General features: G+C 39.4%; 1 protein-coding gene across 14 annotated transcripts in view; it reads left to right on the top strand.

Annotated features, from left to right (window-relative positions):
- The window catches only part of COBL (cordon-bleu WH2 repeat protein), a 164988-nt gene extending 149836 nt beyond the window's left edge, over positions 1-15152 (top strand). For 11 of the 14 annotated variants that reach the window (XM_072924368.1, XM_072924361.1, XM_030265750.4 and 8 more), the window contains 5 exons: positions 1219-1322; positions 2553-4546; positions 5174-5293; positions 8191-8442; positions 13845-15152. In XM_072924368.1, coding sequence (XP_072780469.1) covers positions 1219-1322; positions 2553-4546; positions 5174-5293; positions 8191-8442; positions 13845-13862 — 2488 coding nt within the window. In that variant the 3' untranslated portion in view covers positions 13863-15152. The remainder of the gene's footprint in view (positions 1-1218; positions 1323-2552; positions 4547-5173; positions 5294-8190; positions 8443-13844) is intronic. The other 3 variants (XM_072924365.1, XM_030265746.4, XM_072924364.1) reach the window with 3 other exon arrangements.
- Positions 15153-24529: the final 9377 nt, after the last annotated feature.

The raw sequence follows: 24529 nt of genomic DNA, 5'->3' as shown, positions 1-24529 counted from the left end.
TCAGTTACCCCTGGTATGAGCAAGTGAAAAATCAAACAACAAAGTAGCAAAATTGATGCTACATTGTTGGATGAAATTTAAATCAATGTCAGGAAACACCCCTGCATTTTTATTCAGATTACTGTCTTAAAGGGAAGAAGAAAAATGGTATTTTTCAGGTAGTCTTTGGTAAACTAACAAAAAAATCTGTCATGTCTTACTGTATCTCTGCAATTAAGGGTATAATCTTGAAAGGGCAAATCTGCTTCACCCAGCTAAAGTTAGTTTAAGTGTGGCTGGAATGGAAAGCGACTTTTTCAATAGATTAATCGCAAGGGCAAAACTTAGATACAGTGTCACAGACCACAACATCTTAAATTTGGGTGAGGTAACTGAAAGAAATAACTTGTCCAATGTGAAATTCTAGTTTCAATGATTTGGATAAAAATGTTCTGCTGATCAATATTCTCCTCTAATGAAAAGGAGAACTGTTGTGTACCATATTGTCATACAAGTGGTTTTCAGTTGTTGGTTTGTTGTTGTTAGGGTGGTTTTTTTAATTTTAGAGGGGTGTTTTTGGGATTTTTCTTTTGTTTAATTTTCTTTTTCTTTGCTTCTTTTAATAAGCCAAATCAACACTTATCACTCATTCTGATTTCAGACTTTTCTTAGGTCATTGTACAGCTTCATCAGTTTTCTGGCAAAATCAGGTCCCTTGATGTTTCATTAGAAACTGCTTTCACTCCCTCCCACACCTCAAGATGCAGAGTAATTGTCTAACAGTACTTTGAGTATACTTATTTTTCATTACCATGCAATTTTTATTTAATTAAGGTGCACATATATTGTTACAGCGGGTGCACAGGATTGTTAGTGGTCTGCCTTAAAACTGTCTGGATGTGCAAAACCTTTGTCCTGGCATATATTCTGTGTTTCTTCAGTCCAGCTGAAATGCATACTTCACGCTGAAGCCAGGCCATTTCTTTGCAGGCTTTAATAATCATAATCTTTTGATTACCAGCACACTGGGCTTGCTCAAGCCCCACTGAGATCTTTCCTAAGTGTGGATGTGTCAGTACAGTGGTTTGTATGAAAGACTACAACATTTTGCATACTTTGGGGAATGAGTTGGAGAACCCCAGTGGGAGCAAAGGGTCTGAAATTATAGTGTGTTTCAGAGCAACAGTGCAAAGTGAAAGAAAGGGGAGAGACTCAATGATTTTCTTCTCTTTCCTTTAGCAGGCAAGATGAAACAAGAGCTTTGGCTAAACATGAGAATGAAGATACATTCATTGCAGCACAGCTCCAGCAGACTCTGGCTGACCTGGATGATGATTTAGAAGGTAGGAAAGTGTGTGCTACTTCTGAAGTGCAAAAGACAGAGACACAGCCAGTGGATGCAGACTCAAGCTGTACTGTTGACACCCGTATGTTCCTCACTGAGGTCACAGAGAACAACTCATGAGTGTGAGGTAGAATGTGGTCCTCCCAAAGTGGCTCCTTTGCTTTAGGAGCAGACACCCTTTTGTAGGCTCCCACTGAATATTTTTCAAACTGCATGTTGGATTGTTGTTGTATTTCAGTGTCTTCTACCAAAAAGAGATGAACAGCAGTCAATCGACACATTTTATAGGCCAAATTTAATATAATTTCACTGACTTCAGTGAAGCTACATCAGTTATGAATTTAGCTCTGTGTTTAATGAAGAATCCCTCTGTATTTATTTTATCGTTAAGAAGTGGAAAAGGATGGAACATTTTTGTACCTAGTGTGTCCTCTGTGTTAACAGGCACATTTAAAAGTTAAAAATGGAAAAACATGAAACAGTGGGAAGAGCTACTGTGAAAAAAAATACAACTTCTCTATTATTGGTTTGTCAACAAATGAGATGGATTTCTTTTTTTTTTTTTTTTTTAACTTCCCATCCTCATTTTAATACTTCTGCAATGAAATTGAGTCTGATTTGATTTCTTGTAAGTTCTCAGACACAGCCATTCCTTAGCTTGTGTTGTAACCTTTGATTTATACCAGCAAATTTGAGAGGATATATAGCCCTCTTACACAATGAGGCTTCTGGAGCCACTGGTAATAAAGGGTGAAAATAATGGAGAAAAAATAAAGTACTGGTTTTTGGTTTGCTTGTTCAAGGAAATGCTTCTGCTGGACTGTTATTACTAACCAGGTCTGGGAAATATAATTTGAAGTTGCTTGCTGTTTCTTAGAAATGTTTCTCCTTTGGAGTCATGTGGTGAAATGTTTATCACTTAGATAAATTAGTCAAAGATAAGGTATGAACAATAGATGAAATTCTGCTTTCAACTGCATTTGTGTGTTTCCCATTGGCTGAAGCAGGAGAACTGCAGGAATATTTTGCTGATCCTAATCAGCAACCAGACAATAAGAAGGACCCGGACGTCTCCTTTTTTTTTGTAATACAGGCATTAAAAAAAGGCTATTACTTAGTGTGTAACTAAAATACATGGTTTGCTTAAACTTGTACTGGCTGTTTGTGAAATTGATAGACATATTGCCTAAATGCTGCCTATATGTAACATTGTATGTGTATTTTGCAGCAGTAGATGGTGTCAGTAACTCTGACTCTGACTACACCAGTGAAGCCTTCAACCCACATACAAGAAAAGTTGAGGCAGCTCAAGATGTTTTGATTTCTGTTCCAGTAACAATCATAGATGATGCTCCAGAAGTTAGCACCTCTAACTCATATGAAAATCAAGAGATGAGGATTAAGGTTTCACACAATATGTCAGCTGACACTGTTAATGCAAGAAACTTCACAAATGAAAACAACAATGCAGGTTCCTTTGATAAGGGATACACAGACAGAGCTGTATTCAAGGACCTAATATATCAGCAACCATCTGAAAATGAATTCATTCACTTGCCTGTGGAACAGAGGAGAGATATGTTTGAATCTCTCACATCCTTCTTTGAAAAAAGAAATGAAAAGAACTTAAGACTGGAACCCTCTCCTAAACATGGTGTGAAGTCTGAGGAATGCAAATCCAAGCTGAGTCCATCTCACTCCAAAGCCACAGCTGAAATCAGTACAGCAAAAGAGACACTAAAACCAGTTAATGAATGCAGTAGCAGGGAGAAATATCTGAAAAAAAGTAAATCAGAGTTAGAAATCAAATGGCCACCAGCAAAGAAAACAGAAGTAGACGTTCCATCAACACCCATATGGTGTCATCGTGCCCAGAATTCAGGATCAAGCTACGAACCTAAAATGGGTTTAACAACGTTTAAAGTTGTCCCTCCCAAACCCGAAGTAAGACATTCTGATAGGGGAGTTTCTGTCTCCACTGCTGCCATTAAGATAGATGAACTGGGCAATTTTATAGGCCCAAACACCAGTGTTAGTAAGCATGTACAAGGTTTTTCTTCTGATGAAAGTGAGGAAATTCATATTGGGAGAGTGAAGGCATTCTGGAGGTCAAGTTCTATGGAAAAGCAAAGTGATGACTCTGCTGAGCATTTTCCTAAAAAGTCAGCAGTCACCACAAACTCTAAGCCCTTTACTATAAAACATGAACAAAAACCTGTCTGTTTTTCAGCTCCAAAACCTGCAGCACCACAAACTGTTACTACCCAGGTAGCTGAAAGGCAATCTGAGAACGAAAGGACCAAACCAGCTACACAGTCCCAGGTAACATTAGCAGCCCCAGCCATTTCTAAGGACAAGCTGGAACTCCCATTTGTAAAGCCACACAGGAGAACTTCAAGTCAGTATGTTGCCTCTGCCATTGCAAGGCACATCAATGCAATTACCTTTAAATCTGACACTATGGAATATAATGAGAAAGATGAAAACAAGCAAGGGACAGGAGAGGTTAAGAATGAAGCAGAAGTTTCACCAAAAAGATGTATTATTGTGGCCAAATATAGCCCTGTGGAAACAGAATCAGCAGAAACAAGAGAAAACCTTTCAAGTATTTTTGCTTGCAGTCAGAAAGCATCCCACAGGTTTACACCTGGTGATAATTCTGGCATGGAAAACAAAGTAGTTAATATCAGGGCATCAAATCAAGCAACTTCTGTGAGTTTCTATAAAAAGAATGCCAGTGTCCCACTTACTAAATCCTCTTCAAAGGATAACAACAGTTCAGAAGATGATCATGGTGTAAACAGCAAACAAAGTGTAGCAGAGAAAAGGACTGTGTTTGACCAGAAGTGTGAGACTTTGACCCATACTAATTCAGCCTCATCCCTCAAGTCTCCTGATCTCCAAGGAGTCCCATCCTCTTTCAGCTCACCTTTACGAGTCACTAAATGGCATCCTGCTAATGGTGTACAAGTTAGTTCACTTAAAGCTTCTCCTGAGCTAAATGGTGCAGCAGCAAATGCAGAGTCAGAACAGGAGGAGAAACCTGATGATTCGGATGTTAATACTGTTGGTGACCTGGATGTTAATGTGCAGACCAATATTTTTGGACCAAAGAAGAAGTTCAAACCTGTCATCCAAAAGCCAGTTCCAAAAGACACATCATTGCACAGTGCCCTAATGGAAGCCATTCAAACAGGAGGGGGAAAGGAGAAACTCAGAAAGGTAAACTGGAAACCTTTTTTAACATGATCAGACTGCAGAGCCCTATAGAGCCTGAATATATAGAGCCCTATATTCACCCTGTCAGACACCAGAGGTTTGGTAACTTGTACAGTTGCTGGTGAGCTGGCAAAGTGCAAGGCATTTGAAAAATTTATAATGGCAACAGACCAAGCTGCTGCTTATTCTGCACATCCTGTATATTATGCAACATCATGGCTGCTGCACTAGCTGGAGGAGGCAGAGGGTGATAGATACACATAGAGAGGTAATTGAGGTTAGTCTAAAAGCCAAACCCTCATTTCAGTGTGTTATGTAAAACAGGAACACACAGCATGGAGAAAACTTGTAAATACCTGCAGTGAAAGAAAATTACATTTTGTTTTACTAGGGGATAATAGTATGCCACTGACTTCATGCTCAGGGGCTATGGACTGCATCTCTAAGTACAGCATTACTATCTACATACCCTTACGGTTCAGTGTGAATAAGGTTTTCCAAACAGGCCCAAAAAAAGACAAACTGATTATTCATAGTTTGCATTCTGGTACAAGTGCCAAAAAGTGTTTCCAAGCTATCTCTAAGTAAATATCTAATAAAAATGTGAGGTTTATTCCCTTCTTATTCTAGGTTTCAAACAGTGCACTAAATGGCAATCATGGGAAATCTTCATACGCTGAGCCAGAGAATGAGCGCTCAGCCCTACTAGCAGCAATTAGAGGCCACAGTGGCACCTCAAAGCTAAAAAAGGTAAGGAATCATGAGGGTAAGTGATCTTTGAAGTGCAGTCTATTCCTTCTAAGTGTTTTGAATAAACCCAGATATCCCACAGATGAAACATTGTGCTGCAAAGAGAGAAGTTGACAGGGTAACCATATGACAGAAGACCAGATCTGACTTAGGCAGACAGCACAGCAGGTTCAACCCTATTCTCTGCTATAAAACTTAAAAAGTCTTTCAAATAGTCTGCTTTTAGCTTAGAAAGAAGCATGTAGAAATCCAAACAAATTACAGGGAGTGTACATAGAAGACATAAAATATTAATCATTTTCACATTTAGATGGGGTCTCTTTTTAGAATTGTTTTGGTTGGAAAGGTCTTAAGCATTATCTAGTTCCAACCCCTCTGCCTTGGGCAGGGACTTCTCCCATTAGACCTGGGTGCTCAAGGCCCCATCCAGCCAGCCCTCGAACACCAACAGGGATGGTACATCCGCAGCTTCTCTGCGCAGAGAAGCTGCAGTTTAGGAGTTTGCAGTTGGATTCATATATTTGCATTACCTACCATATATATCCAATCCCAGCTTCCTGAAAACACACTAGGGCTTCATCATACATGCTGTGTACCTATCTGCTAACATGGTGCAAGTTGTATGCAATTGATTGATATTGATGTTTCATCAACATTCACCACAGCAGGATGATTCCTCCTCTCTGAAAGATTTATCTAACCATTAAACATCTCTTATTCCTGATAGCCAAAACCTGCATTATTCTAGCCTTAGTTTTCGCTCAGTTGACTAATCTGGCCAAAGATGTGTCCTTGGCAAGAAGATTTCCATTTCCCTCGTGCAATGACTCAGTTCATTAGCACATATCCAGATAGCTGGCACAAGATAGAAAAATTCTCTTGCCTATGTTAGGGTATTACTTCACCCCTCAAATATCCTACTGCCCTTGCTGCAGGTAGGGCACAGCTTCCTCTGAGCCTGTGTGCAGGATGTGCTAAGTAGCAGCAGTCTTCACACGTACTTAATTGCATTCTGCATTCATTAGAAATAAATAGCAATTTGTGAAAGAGGCTCTGACAATGAAGTCATCACAGAGACTTTTTAGAATACTTTCCTCTGGTAGAGAAGCTTGTGCCATGATTTTAAAGGAAGTTGCCTAGAAACCATATGCTTTTTCACACCATATCACCTGTGCTAGTTAAATCAGTGTGTTTGTGTGTGTACAGGGAGCTTATACAGATGTGATGTCCCTTTCATATTGTCTCAAATGTTCACCTTTTATCTAATATGACATGATGTTCATATATATATATATATATATAGTATGTGTATAGGAAAGGAATATAATACAGGAGCTCTCTGTGGATTCTTTTAGGGGAGATGAATCCTTTAATTTTTCACCACAAGCTGTGCTTCGGTTTGTCTGAGAAATGAGTTATAGTGGATCTGCTTGTAGACCTATTTGGCCCATAGTACTGAATTTCCTACTAATTGCTGAATCATTATAATTACTAACAATTCATCATGATTGTTACTAGTAATGGTATTAATGGAAAAATGTATCTCTTGACACAGTTGATGGAACAGCTGACTTAGTCTGAAAGACTGAATTCTTTGCCTGCATGCATTTAAAGTAGGATGAGTTTCCAAGCTGGTAATTTGTGCAGAAATTTTAGTTTCTGAAATTCCACAGAAACACAGTTGGAAGAATTATCCATTGATTTTGTCCTCAGTGCTTTCATGTAGCTCTCTCTGGTATTTTTTTTTTTTAAGTATGGCTGGAAACTTTAGGTTTAATGGCTTTTTTTTCAGTGAAGCTCTGTCTGAGAGCTCAGATCTGGAAGAGCTTCCCTGTCATCTGAGATTATTTCTGTGCAGCCCAGACTGCAAAAAGTAATCATATTCCTGGGTGGCTATTGCAGCCTTAATATATCTTCCTGATTCCAAAACCCTTGTGGTTGTTTCCAAATTAATACCAAGTCCAAATTTTTCTCTTACCTTGCATGCCAAGAAGAGTTACAGGATGCTGAAGTTCACAGTAAATAAAGATTGAGTTTCTGAGACAGACTCAATGCCAAGTCCTCAATGCTGGTAATCAGCCCAGCTGAGAGATGTGAGTGAGTAGTAACAGATGTTCAACCCTGTCCTGGTTCAGGGCAAATTTGGGGAAAGAACCCCAAAAGGGTTCCTTTAGGAAAGCAGACTCAATTGGCCCCTCCCCCCAACCAGTTTGGGAAAGATACCTCTTTGGAGGAAAGTGGAAAAAACCTGTTTATTAAACAAGTAAACTTAAACAATATTAAACAATAAAACTTCTCACCACTCTAAGAGAGAGACAAACTCATAAAAAACCCCGGGTTGCAGCTGGGCTCACTCAGTCTCTGATCAGTCCCTCTGGCGCTGGAAATGCCACGGCCCAGGCCCGGCCCGCTGGGCACAGGTGCTGCTGCTGCAGCTCTTCTGGTGTTCAGTCCAGAGCAGGTCCAAAGAAAGGGAAAAAACCCCACATTCCAGGGAACTTCTTTGCCTCAGCTAGCTAAAACTAACTAGAAAAAGCAAACGAGAGCTCTCTCTCACTGTCTGTCCATCTGCAGACAACACAGTCCAGGAGCAGGAATGTGGAGGAGGGAGTGCAGTTCTTGAAAACAAACTCCGCGCTTCATCCCCCCCACCCTTCACTCCTGGAACGAGTCTTAAAGGTGTAGAACTTATTATTCAACATAAACAGAGCAGACGATTGGGGATAAAGGCATCATACAGACAACCTAAGACAAACCCCATGAGCAAACAAAAGTTGTATAAGTTCTACATCATCCAAGAAAAGTGAAATTGGGGTACTGAAAGTGGGATATTGTCAAATTATTACAGTTTAGCCATGCTTGATATTAACCACCTTCTTTCACTGCATTATGAACAGATCTCCTCATTGGCTTCCCAAGAGCTGCAGCGTTTTAGGGATGCAGAACGGTCCTTGCAGAAGGCAGAAGACCTTCAGGAAGAGCAGCTAAGTATCCCACCTGCCCCTGTCCAGCCACCACCACCACCTCCCATTCAGCTCTCAGCAGCAGCTCCTAAATCCTCTGCCACAGCTTCAGGTAATCCAATGGAGGCAAGACAAGCCCTATTGGAGGCCATTCGCTCTGGTGCCGGAGCAGCAAAGTTAAGAAAGGTAAATGTACTTTTATATTCTACTGTGGATGAAACAACCTATGCTTGTTGTATTTTCAGAACCATTTTTAAGCTCCTCTAGGCAGACATTTCTTTCTTCCATCAGAAGAAGATACATGCACTATATTCTCTAACTGAATCAAAGATCAGGAATGTATATGAAACATTTGAACAGCTAATGAAACACACCCATGCATATATGCAACCGTGTAAACAGACAATGTATTTTATTAAAGAGATCATCAAGAGCATGACTATAATTTCAGAAAGCATTTTCATGACTGTTTTATTCTGTATTATCTGAGATAATACTGGATGTCCTTTAGACAAGGTAAGCCTAAGAAAGGTCAGATACAAGGTCCTGAAGCAAATTTATAAATAAACATTCTCTCCTAACTTCCATAGTGTGTCCTAGACCTTGATTCCCATTACTTAAACCTTGATCACGTGTGCTGAGAGCTGTCAGTGAAACTGTGAGGTCAATTTAATGTCTGCCTGAACTTTATTAATTGAATTATGTGTGTTTCACTTTTGTGGTTAGATGTGAATCAGTCAACTCCCAGATGGCTAAATGCTCAGTTTCCTGTGTGTGATTTTTCGAGTAACTTTACTTATCTCTTTGATCAAAGTTTGTTCTTCCCAATCTCAAGTTACACTGTGTTTCTAGGTAAGAGAAGCAGATCAATTGCCCTGAGTGGAGGCATTCCAATATTGTACTGCAGTATCCAAGAATAGACTTTGATCCAAGGACTTAAGGGAATGTAGAGAAGGAGATGTAGTTTTCCCAACACATGAGTTAACTGATGCCAACCATAAGTGTGTAAATAGACTTTAATCTTGTTCACTTGTCCTCTTTTAAATAATTAAAAAATGCATTTAAATTTTAACATTCAAAAGTTGTCAAAAACATCTGGTTTCTGATCAACCAGAAGTTCCACAAAATCAGACAAATGGCACAAACAAATCAGTATTTCAGGGAAATTTACAGCAGTATGGTCTGATTACATCAGGAACCTGGATGTGCAGCTAATTTTTCATGTGAAGAATTACATCTATGTTATGCATAAAATTAGAAGAAGCAGCTGGGCTCATGCTTGGTTTGTTCAACTTGGAGAAGGCTGAGGAGCAACCTCATGAGGAGGGCAGCCGAGGGGCAGGCATGGTCTCCTCTCTGTGGTGGCCAGCAGTAGATCCCAAGGGAATGAAACGAGGCTGTGTCAAGGGAAGTTCATATAACAGCAGGAAAAGGGTCTTCCCCCACAGGGTGGCCACAGGGTGGTTGGGCACTGGAACAGGCTCCCCAGGGAAGTGGTCACAGCACCAGCCTGACAGAGTTCAAGAAGCAGCTGGACGATGCTCCTAGTCATATGGTTAAGTTTTAGGCATTCCTGGGAGGAGCAAAGAGTTGGGTTCCTTATGGGTCCCTTCCAATCTGAGAAATTCTGTGATTCTAAGACTACAAATTATGAAGAAGTCAGGCCTTTATTTCCTCACTTCACCAACTGACAGAAAAAAATGGGACTTGGACATTCAGGGGTACTTCATGCAGTTGTTTTCTAGATACTTCCAAATTTCTTGTTCTTCCAACTGTATTGCTCTTGCAGAAGTCTCTGAGGGGGATCCGTAGCTCTACTCATGAAAACAAGTCTTTATCATATCTTTGGGGATTTATTTCAAAACACTTGGATAACCAGTGCAGGTCATGAAAGTGCACCAGATAGACTGATGTATTCTGCTAAATACTGTGACTGTCTTGTCTCATTTCCAAGACAGAATAATCTTTTGCTACTTTTGACATTGAAACAGAAGAGTACATCTGATTATATAGGTCTCTTATGAAAATAAAAGAGAGCAGTGTTTTGTCCAAGACAGAGTATGATTTTCTTATTACTGTGCTGTCCTTCCAGATATTGGATATGCAATCTAGTCTCATGTATGCCAAAGTCATCATGACACTTTGACATCTGAGATCTCATGCCCTTGATAACTGATTAAAGTAAAAATGTTTTCAGATTTCTGAAAAGGCTTTCTAGCCAGTGTGTTTTAATATCTCTTCTAGTTTTATGCATTATATTGAGAGCCAAATTCTGATCCTTCACTGCAGTTGGACAACTTGTGAGAGCAAAAGTTGAATCCATAGAAGAAAGAGAATACATAGTAGCTGAATATCAAGGTTTTCTTCCTTCACCCATGCCTGAGAAACACTGAGTGTTTTATAGGCAGTGGCTGACAGTTTGTTTTGTGCCAGGGCTGAAGAAAATTTTTTCTTTGTTTTCCCTCCTCTGTCAAAGTTATGTGATGTGATTTGGAGATCTGAGCACAGCAGTGTTTTTGGCTTTGCTTTGTGGAAGATTTTGGTTGCAGCAACTAGACAGCAGAGTAGGTAGTTCAGTTCAGTAATGGCATCTGTTTCTCTTCCATTGTCTTCTCAAAGTCTTCTGGGACAAAGACTTCTGACAGCAAAGTCATTTATTTAGCTAATATTGTAGAGAACTGGGAAGAATCTGTGTTGCATAATTACGCATGACTCGGTGCTTATTTATGTGGGGTTAGTTGCAATGGAAGTAGATCAAACATAGCTGTCATTGGTTATAAAAAGCAACCAATTACCTTGATAAGGAGCATCCCAACAAACATTTGAGCTCAAGTATTATCTGTGAAAAGGCAGCTCCTCCACTCCTCCCCTGATTACACAGCTGTTTGCTAAAGTCATGAACTTTAAGGTTAAAAAATTCGCTGTGCAGGAAATGAGGAGAGAAGTTGCTGCAGGCTGACCTTGCTTAGCTGAGAGTCAGGGTCTGCACAGCACAGTCTCTAATTGGGTCAGCCAAAAGAAACCAGAGCAGGAATAGATGCTTGAGGGAAATGCCAAGTATAGGTAAAACAGTATTTGCATAGCTCTCCTCTTTCTTCCTTAATCCATTTTTTGAAGTACTGTGCCTGTTTGGGCAAATAAATCACTCTTTGTTTTGAAGAAATGGCTTCTGTTTTATTGCACTGTTGCTGTCCACAGACTCCTGAAGGAAAATTCTTGCAGGTGCCAAGCTGAGCTGAGCCTGCTCAGTCAAATGGTTCATTCCTAGTGCAGGGCAGTTCAAAGACATGCCGGAAAGTGGTTGCACTACAGATCCTACCCAAAGAAAGGGAGACACGGATGTGTTACAGGAATGGGATGAATTTACCAACCTGGATGAGATCTGACAATGTGCAAGGAAGTAACCCTTTTCTTCAGTTTTTTAAACAGTCTGTCAGGGAACCTGACAGGTGTTCAACACATCCAAAGTATAACAGCAAGTCGGGGAGGTGGCATCAAGTAAAGCCACCAGCCATTATGGGTTTCCTGGTGCCTTTGGTGGTTATTTACGAGAAATGAACATGTCTCACTAGCAAGGAGTCTGTCCCAGCCATGGGGTCTGCTGCACGAGCAAAGGAGAATCAGTTGATCTAGGAAGTAAACAGCTCCTCTGAGACCAAATTTTGGCTAATTCTGGTGGACAGAACTCAGGTCATAGAGCTGTACCATTTAACATTCTGATTTTAAAAGTGGACTAGTGTTTTCCTTAAATTGTGTCAAACAGTATCAAGTACTTAAAATCTCCATTTGCAGTTTTTGGCTCCTATTTGCCATCTCATAAAATGCAAAATAATGTAGGTAGATGTCTGAAATCCTCTATATCAATGGATGTGTATTTTTGTGCTTATGTAACTAGCCTTGAGATTTACCATGACTATTTGTGGAAAAAAAACATAACTACACATGCAAATAACCCATTAGATGTCTAGCTGTAGGTATAGTTGCAGCACAAGTCCATGCAGGATTAAAAATCTTACTCAACAAAGGGAAGCTATAAAAGCTTATAAAAGCTTATAAAATGAGCCATATACTCATTTTAGGTAGAGTTGTACCCAGGAATTTGGTAGAAATATTGCAGAGGAATTTGTCTGCACATGATAGGGAAAGTAAGTTATATCTCTGAAGAATAGGCTGTTTCTCTTGGTAAAGTGATTGCTTCAGACCACTTTTTAATGGTATGTGCAAGGGAGATTCTGCAGATTCCATGTATTTTCCAATAAAGATTGGAATTGCACCAAAGTAGCTTTTTCTGTTTGTTCACTGAGATTTTTAAAAATTAATTTGGCTCCATCACAGTTCCCACAAGCATTTGTGGTGATGTTTGGCATCAACATTAGGTCACATCAGTTCTTGATACGTGCAGTGTATCATTCTGTTGGCAATCAAAGGAGCCAGGTAAGATAATTACTGCACCAATTGCAAGGAGTCCCTGTGTTCTCTGGGATAATTTAGAGTTGGTTGTCAACAAGTAATGCATTAATCAGAATTATGTCATATTGAGTGTCTTCTAGGAAGCATGGCCTAGTTCCATACCTTTATGTCAAGCAGTTGACTATTCTCACATAAGCAGAGAAGTATAATTGTGAATGAACAAGTACTGCTTCTTATTATCAGTATTTGTGGGTGCAATGAAAGAAATTACAGACTCAAAGCCACAGTTTAATGTAGGCTTTGGTGTGCTGGAAATGAGGCAGGAGGTCCAACGATAAGGTTGGTCAAGCTTGATATACAGGTAGTCAAATGAGCTTATAAAGTGATTCTAGTTCCCATGCACAGTGAGAGACAGGCATTTACATGCTGTTACTCTGTTTGAATTGGAAGATAAAACATAATTTGAACTCTTCACCTTGCTAATAATTTATACCATGACCTATTTTTTTCCTCAAAAGTAAGGGTCAAAATGGAAAATTTAGACTTGATCAAATGCATTATTCCTGCATTACACCAGCTTTTGTGGTGACCTTAATGTATATCTCTCTGATAGAATCAAAGCTCAGTAACTTTGAGTTTGGAAGAGCACTTTAGCATATGTATTTAAAATTAAGCATATGCTTAGATGACCCAAGGACAGGGAAGGAAGATAAGCATTTGTATAAAGTGTTTTCCTGAATCAAAGCCACTGGGAGTTTCCTTCATTCAATCAGAAAGCAAAGTAGTCATCAATTCATTTTTATGGCCAGTGACAGCTAACCAATAACAGAACAGATTTTGGCTGAAAGATGTTGCATACTTACAGCCTGGGCTTCTGTTCATTCCACAAAATGAAGGAATTTCACAGAAAAACGCATCACCTATACTCCAAAAATAACACAATTGCAAACATAATAGCTAAGGATGTCTGAGGTGTGGGTTTTTTGGGAAGAATAGCACTTTTCATTAGACCAGGTGATATAGCTAGAAAAAGAAGCAGATAAGCTTCTTGAAGTCTCAAGGAGCAGATGAAGAAACCAAGCTTGAAAACAGCCCCATGGGAGAATGTTTGGTTAGCAATGTCAACAGTTGGAGGTTTAAAAATATCTTGAATGATCATGTGCTTTTCTTTGTTACAGGTCCCTCTGCTCGTTTGAATCATGTAAAAAGAATAGGTAACTGGAAAATCTAACACTGAATGCACCCATAATCATAATTCAAAGTCTGAAGTGGCAAAAAACATCAAGAAGTATAGTTTATTCTCTTGACGACAAGCCAAAATAAGTTGTAGTTAATTTTCTGTGTGTTCCTGCATAATGGTTCTAAGGAGAAAATATGGAAAATATGTTGCTCTGCTGTAAAGCTTCTGTGCCAAGGAATTGTGTTTTGCCTCTGAATATTTAAGGTTGCCAATAAACTATTCTTGTTGGCAGGTTAATAAGAATATAAACACTGTGCAGTACTCTGTTAATACTTAATTGTGTTTATGGGCAAAACTAAAAATTTTGCTAGCTATCTGAAAAGAAATACTCATTTCCAGCTGTTAAAAATATGTAACTATTTCAAACTATTCACTTGCTTCTTTTTTGATTTCAAGAAGGGCTGTAAGCGATTAGGGTGAAAACCAGAGTAAAGATCTATAAAAAACAATCACAAGAAAAAAGTTACGATACCTAAATTGTCATATGCTGGGGTCACTGGTTTTTAAAATTAAATTAACTTTGTATCTCTGCTGGAGCTCTGAGAAAGCAGGCAATCACTAATGAATGTGAGACAGTGTCTGTTGAAAAGTTACTTATGGGGTATGACGTATAGAATGCTAATGTGCAGAGATATGCTGAACCCTGGTAACAAACATGGAACTTCAAAAATATTGAGCCACCTTAAAGGATCTCTATTTGCAACAGACTGTGAAGGTTATAAATATGATTCAGAGTATAGAGGTCCAAGATGTAGAATTCATTCTGCACTGTAAAATGAATTGGAGCTGGTTTATGGCAGTAACCAGGACTTTTGTGGTCTATTGTTCAGGTCATGCATAAGTTGGCCCTTGGTTTCTAATGCATATGGCTGTTGTATGTTGTCTCACAAGTATTTATAGCAGCATCTTTTTTCACATGTTAACTACTTTGGTAGTTGTTGTTGTATATATTTTGAAAATATTTCGTTAAATTGATTAACTTAAAAAGGACAAATGAAAATGCTTTTTCACATTTCCTATATTGTAATGAAACTGAAGAAGAGGAACTTTGTACATTTACATTTTTATAATCACAGAATACAATGGTGGCAGATTTTTTCTTTAAGCTGGAATTTAAAATGTATAGCTATGGACTGTTGAAAACACGAGAATGTTTAGCCATCTGCATTTAATGTGACTATATATTATATATTATAAAATATTGATGTCTGTTAGTGCCACGAATAAAAACAAAATCAAAACCTGACATGACTTTAAAGGCTCTTTTTTTTTTCAAATATTTTCCATTTACTGAAAGAAATTAGAACTAGAAATGGACTTTAGCAAACTTGTATGCTATGTTCAGTATCTCAAATCTAACGTAAAATATCTCAAGCCAGGAAAGTGCTGACAACTAACAGTTTAGAAGTGCAATAGAAATCACGAGCTAGGATCAATATGTGAGTTATATACATTTCAATAATGATGGACTACTGGTAATGTTCCATTTCGTGATTAGGAAGCTTATATATTCAGAATTAAGGTCCTCTGTTGCACCCTATGATAAATAAGATCACCTCTGTTGATTGTGATTATCCTTCATTTGCCTTTAAAGTTTCCTCAGTGTGCTAGAGACAGAAGCAGTACCATGTTGAAAATGTTATCACAGGAAAGGATTCAGTCACTCATAAGTTTGATGCTGTAGATATTCCCCAGGGCAGCAAATATTCCTTCCTTGGCTAGTTGCTACAAGCAAATTTTGGTGCATCTCTCCTGCTTGTTCTCAGTGTTGTCTGAAGGCCCTGGGTGCATAGCCCTTCTTCCTATCACCCTTTTAGTGTAATAAGTTATATGAGTACTTTTCTATGGAAGGGATTCAAAACTGGATTTTTGGACAATAACATCCTCTAGGTTTCACAATGCAAAGGTTATGGTTCTGGATGCTGGCACTATATATAACAAAATTTTCTAAGTTTTATTCATAGATAAACTTCTGAGTAAAAGCCATAAAAACAGCTACAAGACAGGATGTCATCTTCATTTTGACAGCAAAAAAAAAAAATTACAAAGACTGATGGCTCAGTCACAACTCAAAATAAAAATGGAGGAGTTCAGCTACCTATGGTAGGAAGCCTAGGCTGGTATTCATTCCCTTCTCATGTTCATGAGAATTGTGTCTGTTCTTAAATTGTCATCCAGGTGCTGCTGAACTCTTGGTAGGAGCTCAATTTAACCCCAGGTGAATTTAGATTAGAAATTAGTAGATTTTACTGTAAACCCATTTATTTATAATGAAGTCTAGTTACCAGTATAACCCTTCCTTATAGTAACTTTCTGTTCATGCTTTTAATAGTAATAATGGTTAGCTCATCCTGAGTTAAAAGAAAAACCCTGGAATGGGTCTGGTAAAGACATGGCCTTCTCAGCACCAAGTATTTTCATCTGTATGGCTGCTCTTGCTCTCCCACACTGTTTGCTAGTGCAGACACAGCTTGTGTCTAGAGATGTGTGTGTTGCCCAGGTTACACCCTGACATGTCCTGTCATGGCACAGACTGCAAGCTCCTTTCTTTTTTGATGGACTGCAAGGACAGGAGCTCCCCTTTTCCTTAGTGTCTTTCCGTCTAGAATGTCCCCACATGCTCTTGCCTCAGTTCAACCAGAGGAAAAGCCCAGATATATGCCTGATTCATCCAGCCCTTTATATATTTTTTTTTGTAAGATATTGAAATTAAGTGAAAAAATGGTATCACCACGGAAACTGAATGTAGAATTTGGGATTGATATATTTATTTATTGTATAGGTGTAATTCAATGTTCAGAGCTTAAAAAAATCCAATCTCATGTCTCAAATAAAAATTTCTACTTCTTCCTTTCTTTTTTTGACATGTTTTTATTATTTTTTTAAACTTGAGGTTAGAGTAATCATCAACCATTAAGTCAACCATCATTAGATCTCTCTTATTAAATATTTAATTTTAAATAATACTGCTTGTATGCACAAGCTATTTGATTTAGAGGAGTTCATTATAGACTTTTTTTTAAAAACAGCCTGTTAATGTTAGTCATGCAAATTATTGGACCAAAGGACCTCTTGACAAGCACATCAATCTACAGAGTTTCAAACATGGCAGGGTTCTACTTCCCCAGGTCATACAAGTGAATTGCACTATTTATGTTCCATTTGCCACAGCCAAAATTTGGCACTTCATCAGTATGTAGAAAAAAGAAAGAGAACAAGAGATGCATTTATGAAACAATGGAAAACGACACCCTGAATATTTTTCCCTCTAACTTCTCCAGAAAAGAAAGAAGCAGTTCTGTTGTTGACTGCTGCTTAGCATTAAGCACAAGGCTTAATTTTAATCCAAAGATTTGCACAAATCTTGATTTGAATCCGTTTGTCAAAATGAAATGTTTATAAATTGGTTCTTTGTTGGTGTAATATGAAAAATAGTTGTCTTCTGCAACCATTAATTAGCAACTTTTACATATGTCAAGTATTTATTTGTGTGTATTGTTTCTCATCTCTAATCCTCTGTTGGGTTACATATGTATTATGTGTACCAACATGCTTTGCCTGTGAGACTTCTGTTAAGATTTATTAGACTATTCCCATTGTTACTCCATTTGTTGCTGCTGAGCACACACAGTAAAATACTCCATGCCCCTGCTATATAGCTTTAACTGCCAGAATGGTTGCGTTTCCCCACTTGCAGAAAATTATCTTTGCAATGATAAAGTTCTTTTTTGAACACAAAATGAAACAAATTCCTGATTTTTCAGTAATGCTTACCTGGATTTTGTGCATCACTGCTTTACTTTTTTGTTACTGAGTATGGTGTGAAGTTTGATTCATACCTGATGGCTTGCTTTGCTGGATAAAGTTTCCATGTAGTTGCATTCTCATGGTTTTTCATCAAAGTATGGTAAGATGGATGACCCTTTCTCAGAGCAAAAAGGTACCTTTTTTGTTATTGTTATCAAATATAATTATTTTTCAATAAATATAATTATTTTTTAAATAAATATAATTTGCTTAATTACTAGCAGGTTACATGATGCTGCACCAGATACCAAAATCTCACTATCCTCTGTTTGTCTACCAACTTTTTGTTCTTGTTTAAATAGTTTCTGATTTATTGCAGTATTGAAGACTTCAAAAAGAGAGAGAAAATAGAACTACTTAACAGGAATATTGTGTTTTTCACACTTAAGGAGTTTAGGAACAAGCTCTCTTCCGTAGTCTGTTCCCTCCCATCACTCATTCCATATGTACAGGAGCACGCGCGCAGAGTCTCCTTCGTCATTTCAGAAGGTCAGGAATAGTTAAAAAAGCATCTTTACCACGGGATCCTTTTCCATTTTTAACAGTAGCTTTTTTTGTCCTGTAAAATAGGAACTTCCAGAAAGTCAGGGACTAAGTTTTGGCGCAGTCACAGCAGCTATACACAGTCACTGCTGGAAGCAATGTCAAATCCAACTCCATATAATTCTATCTTCAGCCAATTTCTTTTCCTTTGGGATTTTTTTTTTCTTCTTTCCTTTTTTTGTCTGTGAATTGATAAATGCAAGTACATGGCATGTCTCTTTTCTGAGGTCATTATTGTGCTTGAAGCCCTAAAAGGTTTTCCCCTGAACAAAGCATAGTGGTGTTGCATTTGAGCACCAGACTGAAAGAGGACATTTATTCATACACAAACACCACTGTCCAGTTTTCAAGTCAGGAGCTTGAAAAGGAAACCTTATTGAAAGAACAAGACTGTGGAACATTATTGTCTTCTACATCAGAACCTGTGTTTACTGTAAAAGGACAAAGCAAACATAGTGCAAATGGGCGTGGGCTTCCTTTGTCTTGTTCCATGCATTCAACAGAGGGGTTTCTGTCAGAAGCACTGGCATCTGTCCCTAGTAGTGCTTGGCACGGGTCAGTGGGTCACAACTTGAGGGTACTGATTTCGGTGGCACCACTGATGGATTGTGTCACTGGTTTGGGCTTTTTTTGCCTTGTGACAAGCCAAAATGTGGTTGGATTTAGCCAGTCTGAGACTGGAAACCAAGTGCCTGTGCTGCAGCAATGAGCAAAAGTTCCACACGTGGACTACAGTTGAGGTGGAGAGTGATACATGATCCAGTGTGTGCCATCTACAGAACCCAGATGTCAGTTGCCAGTGCAATCTCATCTTCTTAAGCCACAGGTAATGATAATGGTGAAGGGAGACAGAAAAAGATGCATCTGCTTTCTGACAGAATCTAGGAATAAGCCACATGTAGTTCAAAGAGATGCAGCCCTCCCTGCCCGAGCAACATCTAACAGTGCGAAGGACATGCAGGAGGTGACTCAGTAAGCACCAGGTCCGTCAAAACTACTGATAGATCTGAATTTTCCTGACAAGATCCTGAAACTGCACATATCTCTGCTGATACAGCTACCTGGTGGGTTAGCATGCTCAAGACCAGACTAAAACTCTCCCCAGTACAGAGCTTTTGCTGATAAAATCCAGCTCTCAGTCCTTCAGTCAGCTCAGGAGGTGGGTGTACCTGGCATGTTCCCAACCAACAGCACCAAACACAGAGCAGTGGTTTGGCTGCCTGCACAGTGCATGCTTCCTCATTCATTAGCCTCGCTGCTAATGTTCCAAACTTCCCAACTTATGGAAGGAACTGTCAGAGGCAATTTGCAGGCAGCCAGTACTGCAGAACTACAAAGAATTATATTTTTATGTGTTGATGAATAATTTAGCAACAATTCTGTGTTATGTAAAATTACTGCTTTACTGCTACTGGGGCCAATGTTTGTACAAAGTGTTCTAAGCCCAGTTATACAAGTTAAAGCTTGCTAGTTTTATCCTATGCATCTGTCATTAGAGATAATTTTTCCAGGTTCAAACTGGGAAGCAGAGCAGGTCTTTCATTCCAGGAGAGGGAAGTTCCACATCCTCACTCTCCTTTATAGTCCTGATCATCCTATTTCCAAATGGTCAGTTTTGCACTAGGTTGTGCAGTAGTGCTGATTTTCCCTACAGAAGAGGCTATGTAATGCATTTCCATATCAATGCCATGAAAATCATCAATCCTCCAGACCTTGGCTTTATAACTACAGAGCAACCTAAGACATTTTAATTCACTAAATGTAGGCAGGGAACACAGAATATGGGCAGATGTAGATATATCTGGTTTTGGTTTCAGATTGGAAGTTGTTCCTTTGAGATTGCACCTATTCTATACTCAGAAAAGGATCAAAAGATTAGGGAAAGAGAGGAGTATTATTGCCACCCAAAAGCATGCTTACTTGTGAAGTGAGATGGAAAACCTACGGTAACTCAAGATGGTCCACATCCAGAAATGGAGAAACTCACAGGCTTCCTTAGGACTCTGCATCTCAGGGACTGCTTCTGCTGTATTCTACAACTGTTGCCAAGAGATGCTTAGTTGCAAATGCAAATATGTTCAAGGCTGAAGGATCAAAGAGCAATTAAATTAAAAACTGCTGACAGGTCAATCTTAATAGTCATTTCCATGCTGAAATAAGTCAATAAATCTTAGCATGCAATAAATCTTACCACATAAAGGTGGGCTTGCATAACAGGAAAATGTAGTAAAATATAGCAATATATTTTATGCAAATGCTTTTTAGAAGTAATGAGTAGCATGTTTTATTCATCTTGTCCTGGCATCAAAGCGGTCAAGAAGACATTGGACTTCTGGAATGGGTTAATCCTCTCCAGCAGCAGTGTGCTGAGCAGGCAGAATGCCTTCTATTTATATTACTATTTACTTATATTTGTAAATACAAGCCTTGAGCTCCTGAGTCCTGCTGTGTTTGGTACTGTGCAATTACCACATTAAGTGACTGTCCCTGCCCCAAAGACCTTTACAAACTAGAAAAGTCAGAAGAGGAGGATGGGAGCAAAGCAGTCGTGTGACTTGCTTGAGGTCACCCAAGTTGTTTGTGGCAGAGGCAGAACTGGAGCCTGGGATTCCTGTGCCATTCTTTGGTCCTGTTTTCCAAGTCATACAGCTTCCTGGCCCATATAATAAATACAGCAAGTATGGATCATATAAGAAACAAACTCAACCTCTCTTGGTATCAGCCTCTCTTAGTAAGTCATCATGCCCTTGTGTTTTTTTCTGTTATCTCAAATGCATTAAGTATGAAATATTAGATAATGCTCTTAGGTACTTGTGTCTGTAAGGAGACACATCTCCAACAAACACATAATATAAGAGGGGTTTGGAATCCAGCTGCTAAATTTAAAACAGATTTTCTGTGTGGTAGAAGTTCCCTGATAGTTAAATAGCCAATATGTCCATCACAGCTTCCGTCCCGCCTGTAGCTGTACTGCCTGTTATCCCCAAGGGAAGATCCAAGAGGAGAAGGTTCCTGATACTGCTGCTTCAGCAGTGCCTGAGTGCCTTAACAAGGATCTTTCTATTAGCCCCCATGTAAACACAGGATGGCAGCCCAGGCAGGCAGCACCAGGTGGAGGGAGCACGGATCATTTTAAATCATTTGCACGTTCTAAATCACCAGGCATGATCTGCAAAGAGTGGATCTTGTGTTACACACTGCACTTGGGAGGCAATGGAGACTATTTTCAGCTAATAAAATTCACAACAAATGACCCTGCACAGGAGAAGTCCTGTTCTCAAGGAAAAGCCTTACACCAACACAGGCTCACAACTTGTGCTTCTTCTTGCAGTGGAAAGACTGAAGATTTTAATCTCAATTCAAAACAAGTCAAAACATGGTGAGTACAGTAATTGCACAGACAAAAATAAAGGGGTTGGGGACAACCTTTACTTCCCTTCATCCCCCCACTTTTTTTTTTTGCCTTGGTTCAGAAGGGCTACTCTAAGGCTTATGGGGCAAGATGCAGTACCTCATTTCCAGAGTGTTTTTCCTGGTGCTAATGGACAGCATAGAGCCCAACCCAGGGAAATAACATGCTGTATGTGCCCAAAACTGTGAACAAAAGGTGAAGATTTCTTGTTTTCCTTGGAATGCAGGTCTTATGTTACATGTCTAAAGAGGCAATGTGAATGAGATTTCAAAACTAATTTCAAACAGTTCCCTTTGTATACCTTTAACCAGAAGAAAGTTTTTCACTGTTACCAACAATGGCAAATATGCCCTTTTGCGTCATATGCCCAGGACAGTAAATTGTCACCAATTATCAAAGGTAGCATTAGAAAAAAATGGGTTTAACTTGCCGAGGGAGATTTTTCCCAAGAGCAGGTAACATTATTCTCCACAGCAACAAACCGGCCCAGCACTGAAGTCTGCCAGTGAAATACCAAATGGAAGATGTAAACCTGATTTTTAAAAAAAATACACCCCAGCTCTACCTGACCTGTTCCTAGGAGCAGATTTTATTTTTTAGTGTGTGAGGCAGAATTTTCAGAGATGAAGAATGATGAGTCAGACCCACAAAATCATGAGACCAGTATCCAGTATGATGAGGATTGCATTTTTCTGTTTTTAAGGGAACAGGTTCTGCCATGTGGTTTGATCTGCCTGATTTCTGCAACTCCTTTGTCTGTCTGTGGGGTGTGGGTAGAGCTGTCAGCATCATCCTCTCCTACTTTGTCCCCCCAGCTGTGCTGCAGGGTCAGGCAGGGAAACCCAAAGTGGCCCCAAAGGCAATGAGCAGTTCCGGGAGAAGGGATATTGAGTCAGCACAGTGCTCAGGCAGCCCTAGTGAGCACAGCTTTTCACACAGCCCCTGTCCACATCAGTATCTCTACACAGGACATTAATTGCTGCCTAAAAAGGAGAAGAATGAGAATAAGAGGGACTACAGTACAATATTCCCTGCAAGCACTGTCATTCATGCTATCAGGCCACTGAATATTTGACCCACATTTGCCAATGAGTCCTGAAAGGTAGTTCAAGCTAGTGCTCAAAAAATGTCTGTCCAGATTACTAATCAGATAATTTTTATAGTATTGAGGGGCAGGGGGGAAAAAGGCTGTCTTGAAAGTTTTTGCTTAGGCCTGTGGGACTCAGGTTTTGTACTGGTACAGCTATTTCCATTCGAGGTGTGGTATTTTTTACTGAAACAGATAAACCAATAGAACTACTAGCTGGGGACATTTGTACTGGCACAACAGTGCTTTATACTAGTACAGCTCATTTGCCTACTTGTATGGAAATAGAAATTTAAGCAAAAATAAGTTTGTTTTTTTTTTTACTGGTATAACTGTTTCTACCCTAGGGAAATTAAACCATTTTTACTATGCTAGTGCAGTTACAATTTTGTGTGTAGCCAAGCCTTTGCAGTAGTACAGCTTCAGTGCAGAAGAGCCCTCATGGCAGCCAGTGCCTCGCTGTGCCAAAAAGCTGCAGAAACTCAATGAGATTATTCAGATATTAGATACTGGATGAGGCTATCAAAATCTGGTGGTGGAAGAGGAGTGTTTTTATTTACTTTAGTTGTCTGCTAAAATAGTCCATGTATCTGTCATGGTTTTGCTGATACCTAGAGGCAGCAGACAACAGATATAAGAGTCATTTTTTTGTAACACATTGCAACAGGAAGAGTTACTTTTATAATGTCTTTATAAGTTCATTTTACATGAAAGGAATAAAGCTTTGATAGCAGAAGCCTGTCACTGTGAGTCTCTCTGCTTTGGAAATTAACATCCTTCCCTTGCTCACACCTGGGTATCTCCAATTTAACTCAGCACGATGTAGAAGCAGAAAGCCATTATCCTGTAAGATAATAGCCTATTCAGTTGTCATCGCTTACAGACAGCGTATGTTAAGCAAAAAAAAAAGAAGAAATACAATTTTTAAGGGTAGTCAGCAATTATGTGAAGCCTTTCACCTTAGAATGCCTTGCAAACTCTAGTTATGTTTAAACACTGGAGTATGTCTATCTGTGTGTGTGCTCTGTCCTTTTTTTATATGCTCTATGTAAACATACCAGGAAGACAGGCAACACTCACAGGTCACCGTATGTCACAGGAAAATGCTGAGAATGCTTGAGCTGTACATAGCAGTGGTTGGGAAATGGTCAAGCTCCTGCTGTTGGGACTACTGTGGGAAAGAAGGGAAGGGAAGGGAAGGGAAGGGAAGGGAAGGGAAGGGAAGGGAAGGGAAGGGAAGGGAAGGGAAGGGAAGGGAAGGGAAGGGAAGGGAAGGGAAGGGAAGGGAAGGGAAGGGAAGGGAAGGGAAGGGAAGGGAAGGGAAGGGAAGGGAAGGGAAGGGAAGGGAAGGGAAGGGAAGGGAAGGGAAGGGAAGGGAAGGGAAGGGAAGGGAAGGGAAGGGAAGGGAAGGGAAGGGAAGGGAAGGGAAGGGAAGGGAAGGGAAGGGAAGAACTTTGTTTCTTGCAGCCTCTAGTTGTGCTCAGAAATGGAGTTGGCCTCTCCATTTAGGTGATAAGGAAAGTAACTTAAATAATGGGTTGGAAATGATTTTAAATACCTGCTGACAGCATGATTACTTACTGCATCATAAATGGAGTATGCAAATTGGTGACCCAAGTCTTTTCCCACCAAATGTGAATTCTCAGTCTTCCTCTCTTTGTCTGTAATAATTTAGAGGTTGTTTTGGCATTGTAGAAAATGGATTAATTCACATGCTATCCTGATGGCCATTATGAGAAAATCACAAAGTCAAGGAAATGCCTTGATTTTTACG

The sequence above is a fragment of the Taeniopygia guttata genome, chromosome 2, assembly GCF_048771995.1.
Source record: "Taeniopygia guttata chromosome 2, bTaeGut7.mat, whole genome shotgun sequence".
Classification (NCBI taxonomy): domain Eukaryota; kingdom Metazoa; phylum Chordata; class Aves; order Passeriformes; family Estrildidae; genus Taeniopygia; species Taeniopygia guttata.
The sequence above is the reverse complement of the archived record's forward strand: the minus strand, read 5'-3'. Positions and strand labels throughout refer to the sequence as shown.